Here is a 13,727-nt window from a genome sequence, read left to right on the forward strand (position 1 = left end):
ACAATTTTTGTCACTTCAAATTTGGTGGTTTATTAAAATGTAATGACAACATTTCAATACAAACAAATTACACCCTTTTAATCCTCTAGTTATGCTCTAATCAAATAAAACCTTTAAAAAGATGTTAAGTATATCTAATGCGAATAATTTGGATATTAATGTAAGTTGGTCAAAAACTATGGTTATCCCTAAAGTGGGACAATCGGTTTCCTAATGTGGGACAGTGTATATTAAAAGGTCTCTAAAACATGTTTGTGTAAAATATTAATTCAAAATGTGATCTTCCACTCTTTAAGACATATCAGCTACACATTTAGAGCATGTTTTATTAATTGTTTTTACTTTCTTTTATTGGTAAATATGAATGAGACTGTTTGAACCCATTGCATACAATTGGTCACTTCAACATGGCAGCTCTATTTGGGGAAAGAACTTCCGGTTTTTGGACCCAAATGCTGTGTTGATAGCTGTGCTCCAGTAGATTAGGCCAGAGAGACTGAAATACACCTTTGATATAGATTTAAATATCAATTTTCTTATGTGGACATGGTGTTTGACTTCATAGTAATTGTTTGACTTATTAAATTACTACTTTTACAACTGTCCCACATTAGGAAAATCTTGTGTCCCACTTTAGGACGCACCTATCCTAAAGTGGGACACTAATAATATGGTTTAAAAATAAAATATGACATTATTTTATATACACCACACATTATTTTCTGATGAACATATACCTACCCAACATATTTATAAAAAAATTGACAATGTTGTTTTGATTGGAATTGATTTATACCCTAAAGACAAATTTGGCCAAATGATAGGCCTATGTAATTTGCCATTTGATGGACTTCATCCAGGGTCCTTCTTCTTAATTGTAACCCGTCCCTGGAGTATTACTATACATTTACTAAATCATGATATTATGATAACAGGATGATAGGCCTTTTATTTGGTTATAGTTTTGTAAACATTTACCAACTTGGGGCAAAGCTACACCCCTTAAACCGTAAGGTGTCCCACATTAGGCATCGTCCCACTTTAGGGCATTCTACCCTAATTTGTGTGGCCCAGTGTGCAACGTGTTTTCGGGCATTAATGAGTGTCAGTTATTATAGTTTGCCGTGGTTGCCTTTCGGGCACTGATGAGATGAAATGACTATGGATTGTTGTGATTTTCCCTATTTATAGATTGTAGTGGTGTGACTTGTGAAACTTAACTTAACCTAACTTAACTTTTGTACGGTCCTCTGGTAACTCCAGATTGTGATTAATTTATGCAAAACACACACAGCACTTTATACCGCTGTTGGTTGACACACTTTTGTATTTTACTTGTATTTTCAATGTTGTATTTTAAATCATGAATTGTGAGAAATAAACTACCATAACCGTCACTCCCTTTGTCTGTCTTTCCTGAATCGTGTCACTAAGTGTCCAATAGAACCCGTGGTTTAAATTTCACCTCTTACACTTGCGCTCTCGTCACCCACGGCGTTCTCCCCAATCAAGTTGCTTCCCTATCACTTGACTCACGCTGGCTGATGTCGAGAAACAATTCAAGGTTTTTATTTTTACTTTATAAGTAAACACAAAGGGCATTGCGCTTGCAAAACCGTTTCATGCCCAGTTGCGAAGTCAAGCCTGGGACCCAATGCGATGACATGCGCAGCATCGCAGCATCGAATCACTTTCACTTTTACCTCTGCTGAAAAATGGTGGTGGATCTCCAAGTAGGCTAGGCTACAGTCGAGGGTCAAATTAAACATTTCAGAGAACGATATGCTCATGAGAAGTCCCAATAAAAGTGCATGCAGGGCTTTATCGCTTTTTTCCATCACCGGCTAGTGGATGTATCGCACACTCCCACATAGCCTATAGGGAAGGTGTAAATTCCCTTGAAAGCGCAGGAAAACAACGCAATACAGTTCAAATCTCAGAATCGTTGTTACCGTACTGCACAGCCATTATAGTCATCACATCGTTACCCAATTTGAGTAGGGGAAATCCTCTTCGGGTTTGCTGATAAAACACAATGTTTTCAGTCGATAACTTGGCTATATATGTAGATGCGTGCAGCACGTTGGCTGGCTGCTTTTTTTCTTTCAGTTCGTTCGTTCGTCCGTGCATACAAGCAGCTGGCTCTTCAACACCTGCCAACTGGCCCAATGCTAGTGAAATTAAAGTTGAGTTTGTGTGCCCTCTCCAGTGCAATCGCCTTGTTGGTGTCAAGACTCATGCATATTCCCTGCTGCAATATAAAAAATAGTCCGTGTGAATGTCAGTATGAAGCAATGATGCGTGGGGATAAAAAGTGTCGGAATAACGGCTGTCGGAATAGCGACATGTCGGGACAGCGGGTTGTCGGAATAGCGGTATGTCGGAATAGCGGTTGCTCCCCCTGCTACATAGCCACTTACTGCAAATGGGCCTAATGACAGGCCAATTCACTCTTACCAATTCACTCTTAGCTGAAAACACTCAACTGCATCATAACAATATTGCTAACAATGCAGGGCGCCAATTTAGACTTGGTCAGTAACATTTTGGTGGCAATAAGGTTATAACAGAGGTACTGTGTTAAGGCGTTGAAACCAGTGACGTGCAGTGAAGGGTATGGTAGGGTAGGCAGTAAATATAGAATATATATATATTTATATATATATATATATTAACGGTGGGTTCGGTCCTCCCCCAGAAAAAAATGTATTTCTTAGATGCAATTTCCTGCATTTTAACAAAATCTGGAGAGTCACTATCAGCTAAAAACTTTTACAAAAGACTAAAAACTTTGAACAAATAGTCCCCTTTCATGCAGATCTGAAATGTAACGTGTGTGTGTGTGTGTGTGTGTGTGTGTGTGTGTGTGTGTGTGTGTGTGTGTGTGTGTGTGTGTGTGTGTGTGTGTGTGTGTGTGTGTGTGAGAGAGAGAGGGGGGCCTTATGCCACAAGGTATGGTTTGAATAGGCAAATAGGCCTATTCACATAAACATGCTGATATGGTCTTTAATGTGCATCAAATTAGTAGGCCTATGTTTCTCTAAATACTGTAAATATAAAGTAGGCTATAAGATGCCATCAGTGCTTAACCACCACAGCTCTAATAACTAAATAAGTAAATAGGCTACACTATTTAGACATTTGGACATTGTCAGTAGACCAAAATCTGAAACAATAAGTGAAAACATAATTTCAATTTCTTGAAAAGGCCAGCTACACTTATTTGTTTTGCCAAATTGCCAAATTAGCTCCAGGACCCATACTTTGTACACCTTTAAGGACCTGTAGGCCAACATTTTACAATAATAATTTAGAAAGCTACAACATTTTGGGGGAAAAGCTTTAACTTTTGGCTTTAGCAGTTGATTTTGTTGCTCTTCTGTTTATTCTGTTGCAAATGCCAGGGTGTTTCACATGGATGGAGGGTGGCACAGTGTAGCCTACTTTTGAAGATAAAATGTCTAGTTCACCAACTGTGAATCACACCATAGCATGTGAGGGGGAAACGATTTACATTTAGCAATAAACCAACCTAGGTAACAGCTCCTGCTTCACTGCCGCGTTTTGTGCTGATAATCAAACACTCACAGACAAGAAGGAAAGTAGGCAAGGGGGCGGGTTGCTTGCAAACATGACCCGTGCATTCAGACAGTATCGAGTAAACCAACGAAACCACTTCTGAGACTCATTCTTGTGCGTGATAGTATTCTCAAACACTTCAGCTACGGTTGTGCAAGGTGTTTCAAATTAAGTCAATTTGTGAGTGCGGAAGCACTCCGAGAAACCATCCCCAGTCAATCGTCCTGTTCCACGTTGATCTCGACTCGCACACCGCGCACTTCAAAAGAACGCAGCTGCACTTGCTAACAGGCTCCACACAACTCACGCATTGCGTAGTCATCATCATAATAAATTAGGGAAATGGAGTCATGTCGTACGCTCAAAAAACAATCTCGCGTCCATAATAACACACACACGGTCTATTCATGTCCACCACCACACAACCAATCTTCAATGTCAACACCCTGACAAACGGTGACAACAAAAGGCACCACGAAAAAACTTGAGCATGTTCATGTTAAAAGGCTACCCGCAGCATAATAATTAGATGAATCTTACCTTAAAGCAGAATCACAAGTAGGCTGTGTTTTTCATGCAAGCTAGTTCCATTAAAAGCCCGGGGTGGTTGACATGATGAAGACATTTTGTCCCAGTGCAAACTACTTGAAGCTGCTACCCATCTGATGTTGAATATTTCCACAATGCAGCGATTGCAAACGGCTCAGCTGTCTGTCACTTGAACCGTCTTTCTTGCTACTTCTCGGCATTTTTTAAAATAATAAAGACAAAAAGCCAAAGACTGCCATGTTTTCTTTCCGATACGGCTAGAGATTTGAACAAGCCTTGCCTTGCTAGTTGTTGCTATCATAGCTGCCTGTAGGGCAGAAATTGGCTACTACCTGAATTGTAACAATTTTTCATTTTGGGCGCTGTGATTGGCTCACATACTCCCGCCACAGAGTAAAGGCTCTGCTTTTAGTCCCATTGACAAGCTATGTGACAACTTAATACGCATGCGCAAACTTCTACATTGACAGCATTGAAGGCAGGGTAGGCAGAGGAAAAGCGAGCCTTACCGGGCTGCCTGGCTGGCATTCGAAAGCTCTGCTTTCAGCCTGTCTCTGCTACCAGCCGGGACTGCGCGTTGCCACGGCAACCTGCCCAAGCCTGAGCGCTTTGCTTCGTGCGATTACTTAGGTTTTTGATCGTTGTCCTGTGTATACTGTACTTTAAACAGCTCATAATTTATGCTGAATCAATGTTATTGTTGTGTAGGCCTATGTGAACTCTGAAGAATATTTTTTTAAACACGTGTTAGTTTTTATTTTTAAGACATTTATCCCAGGGTAGGCACTGCCTACCCTGCCTACCCTGACCGCACGTCTCTGGTTGAAACTTAAGAACTACTTTTTACCACACAGTACCACCAAGCCAACAGGGTATGTGATAGATAGGCTATATTTTTTTACATGGAATACAAATTTGCCAATGTAACGAGGGGAAGAGGCTAGGGCTACAATAGAAATATAATATCAAATAAATACAGAAAATCATCATAAAACCACAAAACTGCACAATATACTGAATTCCCACAGATAGGCCTAATAAAATGCTCCCCCTGAGGTGGGGTGGTGGAAGTTTGAAGTTGATGATGTAATCCTTTTGTAAGGCCGTTTTCTCAAAATGTGTTTTTTCTCCTGCTCTGATCAAATAATCTCCACTTCTATGCAACCTACCTGCACCCAACTTAACAGGCCTTTTCCTATCAACGGTGTGAATATTTGCACAGAGGGATTTGTTGATATCTCATTCATGATTTGATTTAGCCTACTGGTAGGTATATGACATAGGCAAAGAATCGCCCGAAAATAGCCCATTTTGTCGGTCAATGGCAGGCAGTATTTCCTGATTTACTGGATAGCAAAAGTCACAATGCCCTCTCTAAATATATTTGTATGCAACATATCAAAAAAATAATTAAAAAAAAAAACAGCATGTGAACCTTGCTTTTTCAGTTGGCCAGATTCTTCGCTTCATTGCTTCGTCGCATGTATGCAAATGAGCGTATATCATAAATAGCCTCATTAGCATATGTAAACATGAAATTATAGAAAACTTGTAATACATTTTTTTCTCCTTTCCATGTACATAATCAACTAGTAAAGTTTCATAGTGATATCTGTAAGTTCAAAAAATTACCCTATTCACCTGCAATTTCTCACCTTAAAACAAAATAAAACGCTTAAAAACCTTAAATATGGGCCATTGATCATCTAAAACTAAATGGAAATATTTTCTCTCATCCCATATGACAATTTGATTACTAAAAAATGAGTTTATATGCATTTCTCTTGATGACAGATTGAATAAATTGGCATTAGAAGGCGGCCATTTTGAAAGCCATATATAGTTGCCATAGCAACCAAGGAAAATTGTAAAACATTGCTTTTCTGATTCCTTACACTCTGCGGTTTCCAAAAATATATAGTTTTCATAATCCCCCAAAAAATTGAACGAAATTACACAAGGAACTGAACTAGTGCTGGAAGATGATCTTCTCAAGTTGGGTTGTGATTACAGCGATTTGAGTGATACATGCCACGTTCAGAACAAAATAATACCACTGTGCCACAGATGTCAAGTTGACAACTTTGATCGCTAACTTCCACTGACACCTCAGGCACACGTTTTCTAGCTTCAACCAATCGCTATAGCCTACAGAGATAGGATGTCTTACCTTTCGTGCAGATAGTTTGGAGAAGTTTACATCAGTCAGTCTTTCTTGTCCTGTCTTATATCCATAGAATATTTTGGTGTAGAATCAATGTTTAGTCCAAGCAAGGGTTATTGGCTAGCTCAGTGCAGTTATCATTCCTGGCTAATCCAGCTCCCCAAAATGTAAACAAAACGTGAATGAATGCACGTCATCTGTTTCATCAGGGGGTGTTCCCATTTCCTTGAACTCTGACCTTTTCTGATAGATAGATAGATAGATAGATAGATAGATAGATAGATAGATAGATAGATAGATAGATAAGATACTGTAGACTCATTTTTTGTGTTTGCTAATGTAGCCTATTTATTCACTAACTCTGTTTACCAGGCCTATTTTAACATATTAGTACATCATAGGACTTATAGGCCTATTGTAATTATTATTATTATTAGGCCTATTATTATTATTATTATTATTATTATTATTATTATTATTATTATTATTATTATTATTATTGTTTCGCGTCATGAAAAGAACATACGAGTAAGTGCGATTAATTAGATTAATTAATTACAAATTCTGTAATTAATTAGATTAATTTTTTTAATCTACTGACAGCCCTAAAAATGAATGTACAAAAATAAATGTCATGCACCAAAGAAAGATTGACCCTTTAATGAACACAGACAGGGCAGATTTTGACAAGACAAAAGTTTTGTCGCCTATCGAACATAATGTGAAAATGAGCAGATAAGTCACTTCAAAACACTTCAAATACGCAGATTGGGTGTCATACTTAATCACTGATTCACTCACACCTCTCCAGAAAATCAACTTTGACCTTAGGTGTATGTTTAGGGTCATTGTAATCATGGAAGACAACACAATGAAAATCAATGGAGTTCAATGAGAGATGGTGACATATTTGCTATTCGTAGAGCAATACATTTTTAACTTCATGATGTAATCAATGATAAAAGCCCTCACACACCAGCAGCATGCATGCAGCTCCACATAAGAGCTGTATCCCTCCCATGTTTGACTTTAGGCACCATGTATTTTTCCAAATTCTTCACCTTAAACACCAAAGAAGTCTCTCCCACTGTCCTGTCTCAAAAAAGCCAGCCAAGAGTATGTCAGGCCTAATTCTGACAAAAATGAAGGCTAATGGGACTCATACTCTGAAGTCAAGATCCCAAGATCAACCATTTTAGAACTGATAGCATCAAAACTATATGGTGTTGGAGATGAAGAATATGAAAAAAGAGAAATGGTGCATAAAGTGAAACATGGTACAGATACAGCTGTTATGAGGAGCTGCATGCATGCTGCAGGTGTTTGAGGGCTTTTATCATTGATTAAATCATGAAGTTAAACATGTATTGCTCTACGAATAGCGAATATGTCCACCATCTCTCATTGAACTCCATTGATTTTCATTGTGTTGCTTTCCATGATTACAATGACCCTAAACATACACCTAAGGCCAAAGTTGATTTTCTGGAGAGGTGAGAGTGATTCAGTGATTAAGTATGACACCCAATCTGCGTATTTGAAGTGTTTTGAAGTGACTTATCTGCTCATTTTCACATTATGTTCGATAGGCGACAAAACTTTTGTCTTGTGAAAATCTGCCCTGTCTGTGTTCAATAAAGGGTCAATCTTTCGTTGGTGCATGAAATTTATTTTTGTACATACATTTTCATTCGGGAGGGTTGCAGCTTTCATATGAGTGACTTCTGAAGCCAAGTGATTAATTGAAAGTCAGGTTATTAGCTGTTATTCCAAACAGATGGATAGGTGACAACTCTTTTGGAGGCGAGTGTATAATGCAATCCATGAACAATGTGTGTGTGTGTGTGTGTGTGTGTGCGTGCGTGCGTGCGTGCGTGCGTGCGTGCGTGCGTGCGTGCGTGCGTGTGCGCGCGTGTGTGTGTGTGTGCGCGTAGGCTGGTGGGAGATGTTCTGCAGCTCACAGGCTTCTTGTCCTACTGCGGGCCCTTCAACCAGAGCTTCCGTGACCTGCTGCTCAAGAAGATCTGGATGGCTGAGCTGCTCCGATGGAAGATCCCCTTCACCGACAACCTCAACCTCATCTCCATGCTGGTGGACCAACCTACGGTAAGGAGCCACACATTTACATTCTCACCCCCTACCCTCGTCGATGTGCTCGGCATTCTCCAGTTCACATGTGGCTCAGAGCAGCAGTGGCAAAAGTGGACAGACAGACAGAAAGCAAGGAGTCCGACATTCTGATTGGCTTCTGTGGTTGTCACCAAATCACGTCATAGCTCATTACCATAATGTTTGTGGAAGTCCAACTTTTTTTTTTTTTGCTTGTGCTGCCAGCTCGTCTCAAACTCTATTTCTTTTGCTGCCATTGTCACTCTCGTCATTTTAAGTGTGTTCATGCCATTATGGCAGACACTTCCTCCAAGACAGTGAGGCTTCCTTCCGGTGTTGTGGGGTTAATATCTCACTACTCTTGTTTTAGATCAGTGAGTGGAATCTGCAGGGGCTGCCGGGAGATGACTTGTCTGTCCAGAATGGCATCATCGTGACCAAGGCAGCCAGATTCCCACTGCTCATCGACCCACAGACACAGGGCAAAGCTTGGATCAAGCAGAAGGAGAAATCCAACGAACTGCAGGTACGTTGCCGACCAGGTGTCGTCAATATGCAGCTGCAGGATGCCTCCTATAAGGGCCTGCTAAAAACTTTCAGACTGGTATCAGATACAACTACATTGCTCTGTGTAATTGATTTGAAGTTCTTATTACTGGACTTCAAAACAGTTGTTCATGTCTTGTTCTGTTTCTGCTTTGATAATCACTTTGGATAATAGCAGTGCTCTAAATTAACACCAGCCAATCGGCCAAATGCTAGTGAAATTTCAGTTTGGCTGGTAGAAAAGACCAACTTACTAGCCACTTTGACCCATTAGTGAGTGTATGTTAATATTAGGAAAATCAGCATCTACTAGCCATTTTGGCTGGAGATGAAAAAAGTTATTTTAGAGCCCTGAATGATAGCATCTCTACGAAGTGTATTGACATATCGACTTTCCAGTTCATACACATACTTGTATCTTACTCCTCTGAGATGGTTGGTCTGATAGCCTACCTGTGCTGTGCTCCTCAGGTGACGTCCCTGAACCACAAGTTCTTCCGTACCCATCTGGAGGACAGCTTGTCTCTGGGCCGGCCGCTGCTCATTGAGGATGTCCGCGAGGAGCTGGACCCAGCGCTGGACAACGTCTTGGAGAAGAACTTCATCAAGTCTGGCTCCACTTTGAAGGTCCTGGACATTGGCTACGTTCACACAACGTTTTTAATTCCGAATTAATAATTCCGAATTAGATAGTTTCGTTGAGTTCACTTTGATCTTTCATGAAGTGTTTACATGAGGTTTTCAAACCACAATTAAAATGTATTCAGAATTGAATGTCTCATGTAAACATAGCGATTGTGACATTTTGTCACAGACATTTTCCTCTGCATCTACGACCACGGCTTGTCAATTTAAATCTCCACCTATTCACCGATAGACATAGAGCACTGGATATTGCGTGCAGCCTTCTGTCATAGCCGTACTAGTACAGTATCCTATGTTTTTCATACATGTTGTTTTGCTACCGCTTACAGGATAATGTGTGCGTTGCCTTGTCACAGATTGTGGACAGCATTATACTGACTAAACATCTGACTTGAGCCATTAATTCTTATACAAGAAGTGGTGAACGTGGCATCTAGTGTACATACTGTATCTTGCTATGCCCCTCCACTAGATCATCTAGAATTCTAAATCACTAGACCATCATCTTCCTACAGTGGTAATATAGCTTTGTTTACCTGAACATGATAGTCTCTGTATATGTTTTTTTCTGTAATGGCTATTGTCTGAACACGTCCCTGTCTCCAGGTGAAAGTTGGCGACAAGGAGACGGACGTGATGCCGGGCTTCAGGCTGTACATCACCACCAAGCTGCCCAACCCGGCCTACACCCCCGAGATCAGCGCCAAGACCTCCATCATAGACTTCACCGTCACCATGAAGGGCCTGGAGAACCAGCTGCTGGGTCGCGTCATCCTAGCTGAGAAATATGTAAGCGGCCCAGTCTGCTGCTCTGCTGTCTGGTATACGTATGTGTTGCGGTGTATGCAAGGCCGCACTGACCGCTTTCGCTTGGCCCAAGACAAATTCATCTGAAATCTGTTAGGAGGACCCGATTCTGAGCTCTTTCTCTCCCTTGGCTCGGGACAAATGACCCCTTTGCCCAGTACTCAATGCAGTAGCCAGGCATCATGGACATCTATAGAGCTTGAAAGTGACGTTACTTCCCCCAATCTCATGGGACCTCAATGGCGTTTTTAGCCGAAAATCATAGCATGTAATCCAATGGCGGTATTAAAATGATATTTCGATCCCCTTCGAGTTGTGCCACGAGCTCCATATATGTTGTTTCCGATATTTTTGCTTAATTTTTCGTACGAACCCCCAAACTTTTTAGAAAGCTGTGTTTCTTCACATTTTTCATGCCGACGGCCTCGGAACAAAACATTGATACTTCTGCATGAATAATCTTTATCTAGCCTCTTAAACAGCATATTTGTAGCCCAGCGCATATCATGACTGAGATCAGAAGATATTTACTCGCTACCATGTTGTTAGATGGTCAGCTTAGGTCCCGTGAAACGTGGAACTAAGGGGTGGGACTTTCGAGCTCTATGAACTGCATGGTCTGCAAGTTTAGCCTTAAGCCTTTCCCCTTAAATAGAGGAGAATAATGCATATTTTTGGGATGGGTTTCTGGCACGATGTGTGTTTAAATGTGTATTAATGAGCATGATGACAGGATGTGTGCTGTGGCTGTGATGTGTAGGAACTGGAGGCAGAGAGACTGAAGCTGATGGAGGATGTGACGGCCAACAAGAGGAAGATGAAGGAGCTGGAGGATAACTTGCTGTACAAACTCAGCACTACCAAAGGTAGGTAGGCAGGCACGCTCTAGTGAGCACTACTGTTGGCAATAACTGAGCTCTCACACTCTATTACATACAATATAAACACAAAAAATGTGTTGTAAATTCAATACTCAGAGAGTATTCTGGGACCAAATGCACTAGGGTAGAAAACGTTAAATCAATTCTCTATGTGTTTGATCAGTAGGTTTTTTAATTGAGTAGGATGGAGCATGCTGTTGCAGATCTAGAAGTATTCCAGTGTTTTTGGAGACTGAATGCACTGTGCAAATTATACAAGTACAGCAATATAAATGGAGCAAATGTAAAGATTTAGATTAGATTACTTTTATTTGCACCCAACGTTATTGTAGACTATGATCTGCAGCCAAGTGATCGTCACTCATACAAGACAATTAAAACATTTAGGACACACATATCGCACACATTTAAAAAAAACTAAACAAATCTGTGAACATTAGACAACACCAAAAGCAGTGCATGCTTCCAAGTGACATGGTGTCACCGTAGATCTGCACTAGATCTTATCATGTCTTCCTCTGACATTCCTGTCTGTCTATGTGTGTGTGCGCATCTGTGTGTGCGCGTGTGTGTGTGCGCGTATCTGTGTGTGCGCGTGTGTGTGTGCGCGTGTGTGTGTGTGTGCGTGTGCGATAAGGTTCCCTGGTGGACGACGAGTCCATGATTGGCATCCTGAGCGTGACCAAGCAGACGGCGGCGGAGGTGAGCGAGAAGCTGCACGTGGCGGCGGAGACGGAGGTGAAGATCACCACGGCCCAGGAGGAGTACCGGCCGGCCGCCTCGCGAGGCAGCATCCTCTACTTCCTCATCACCGAGATGAGCATGGTCAACGTCATGTACCAGACCTCTCTCGCACAGTTCCTCAAGATCTTTGACCTCTCCATGGCCAGGTGCATGCCAGGGCCTATGACTCAAAGTGGTAGCCTAGCGAGCTCAACCCCTACAGCTGAATTCAATTTGCGGCCTCTAGGGGCGTCTAGATTTCTAGGCTACCAAAGTGGTGCATTTATCATTTGTAATATATAATTAATTTATTTTCTCTATGGCTGTGCTGTGAACTACTACACTGACTTAAGTACTCATTTTGTCACATACACACAGTTAGATTTGTGGCACATTTTTCCATGTTTTTTCTACTACAAAGTATTTTAGGGATTTTGCCTCAGTCATACAAATGTGCATTTCAAATTGTGTGAGTGTTGTGAACATGGGCGATGATGTCCATCTTTACTTAACAAGAATGTTTTCTCGTGAGCTTGCGCATACATGTACAGTACAAAGGCCAACAATCAAAGACTCACTCACTCACTCACTCACTCACTCACTCACTCACTCACTCACTCACTCACTCACTCACTCACTCACTGTACTTGGTCTGCAGGTCAGAGAAGTCTCTTCTGACCCAGAAGCGAATCTCCAACATCATTGACTACCTGACCTTCGAGGTGTTCCGCTACACAGTGCGTGGCCTTTATGAGAACCACAAGTTCATCTTCACCATCTTGCTGGCCCTCAAGATAGACCTGCAGAAAGCCAGAATTCAACACAACGAATTTCAAACGCTTATCAAAGGTAAGGTGAGACACTCAAAAAAAGATGACTTTTTTTTTTGTCAAGAAACAAAAGTCCTTATGGGTGGGGGTGTTGTGGTGTGTGCGTGTGTGTGTGTGTGTGTGTGTGTGTGTGTGTGTGTGTGTGTGTGTGTGTGTGTGTGTGTGTGTGTGTGTGTGTGTGTGTGTGTGTGTGTGTGTGTGTGTGTGTGTGTGTGTCAGGTGGGGCTGCCTTAGATCTGAAGGCTTGTCCAGCCAAGCCGTTCCGTTGGATCCTGGATATGACTTGGCTCAATCTAGTGGAGCTGTCCAAGCTGCCTCAGTTCAGCGAAATCATGAACCAGGTTGATGCGCACACACACACACACACACACACACACACACACACACACACACACACACACACACACACACTGACACAATGAAAACTGTCATGGAATCACTAACCTTTCATTATATTCATCAACAAATAACTGAGTGGCACGCCATGTTTCAACTGAGGGCATGGAATGGATCCGCTAGATGTTCTTTATTCTTTCTGGTTGCGTTGTCTTTGTCCTCCAGGTGTCTCGTAATGAGAAGGGCTGGAAGTTGTGGTTTGATCTGGATTCCCCAGAAGAAGGGGTGATACCTGACGGCTACGACGACTCTCTGGATGTCTTCCACAGGCTTCTGCTCATCAGGTGACCTCAAGTCTCTTATACCTAACTGCACAGAGTATGTAGGCCTACATTTTTGTCATATAACATATAGATTGATGACACTGCATAACTGCATTTTTTTACACTGGGCTTTCATTAGTAAGATTTGTCTTATTTATCAAATGTAATTACTGTAGACTGAGTACCGGTATATATGCTGAGATGCGAACACTCACTCCTTTATGCGGTCTTTAAA

At 41.4% G+C, this 13,727-nt stretch overlaps 1 protein-coding gene across 4 annotated transcripts in view; it reads left to right on the forward strand.

Annotated features, from left to right (window-relative positions):
* The window catches only part of LOC134469405 (dynein axonemal heavy chain 8-like), an 81,995-nt gene that overhangs the window by 56,159 nt on the left and 12,109 nt on the right, over positions 1–13,727 (forward strand). For all 4 annotated transcript variants that reach the window (XM_063223635.1, XM_063223633.1, XM_063223631.1 and 1 more), the window contains 9 exons: positions 8,227–8,398; positions 8,772–8,927; positions 9,419–9,574; positions 10,199–10,381; positions 11,160–11,265; positions 11,918–12,170; positions 12,662–12,852; positions 13,053–13,174; positions 13,395–13,513. In XM_063223635.1, the coding sequence (XP_063079705.1) occupies positions 8,227–8,398; positions 8,772–8,927; positions 9,419–9,574; positions 10,199–10,381; positions 11,160–11,265; positions 11,918–12,170; positions 12,662–12,852; positions 13,053–13,174; positions 13,395–13,513 (1,458 nt within the window). The remainder of the gene's footprint in view (positions 1–8,226; positions 8,399–8,771; positions 8,928–9,418; positions 9,575–10,198; positions 10,382–11,159; positions 11,266–11,917; positions 12,171–12,661; positions 12,853–13,052; positions 13,175–13,394; positions 13,514–13,727) is intronic.

The sequence above is a fragment of the Engraulis encrasicolus genome, chromosome 18, assembly GCF_034702125.1.
Source record: "Engraulis encrasicolus isolate BLACKSEA-1 chromosome 18, IST_EnEncr_1.0, whole genome shotgun sequence".
In the NCBI taxonomy this organism is placed as follows: domain Eukaryota; kingdom Metazoa; phylum Chordata; class Actinopteri; order Clupeiformes; family Engraulidae; genus Engraulis; species Engraulis encrasicolus.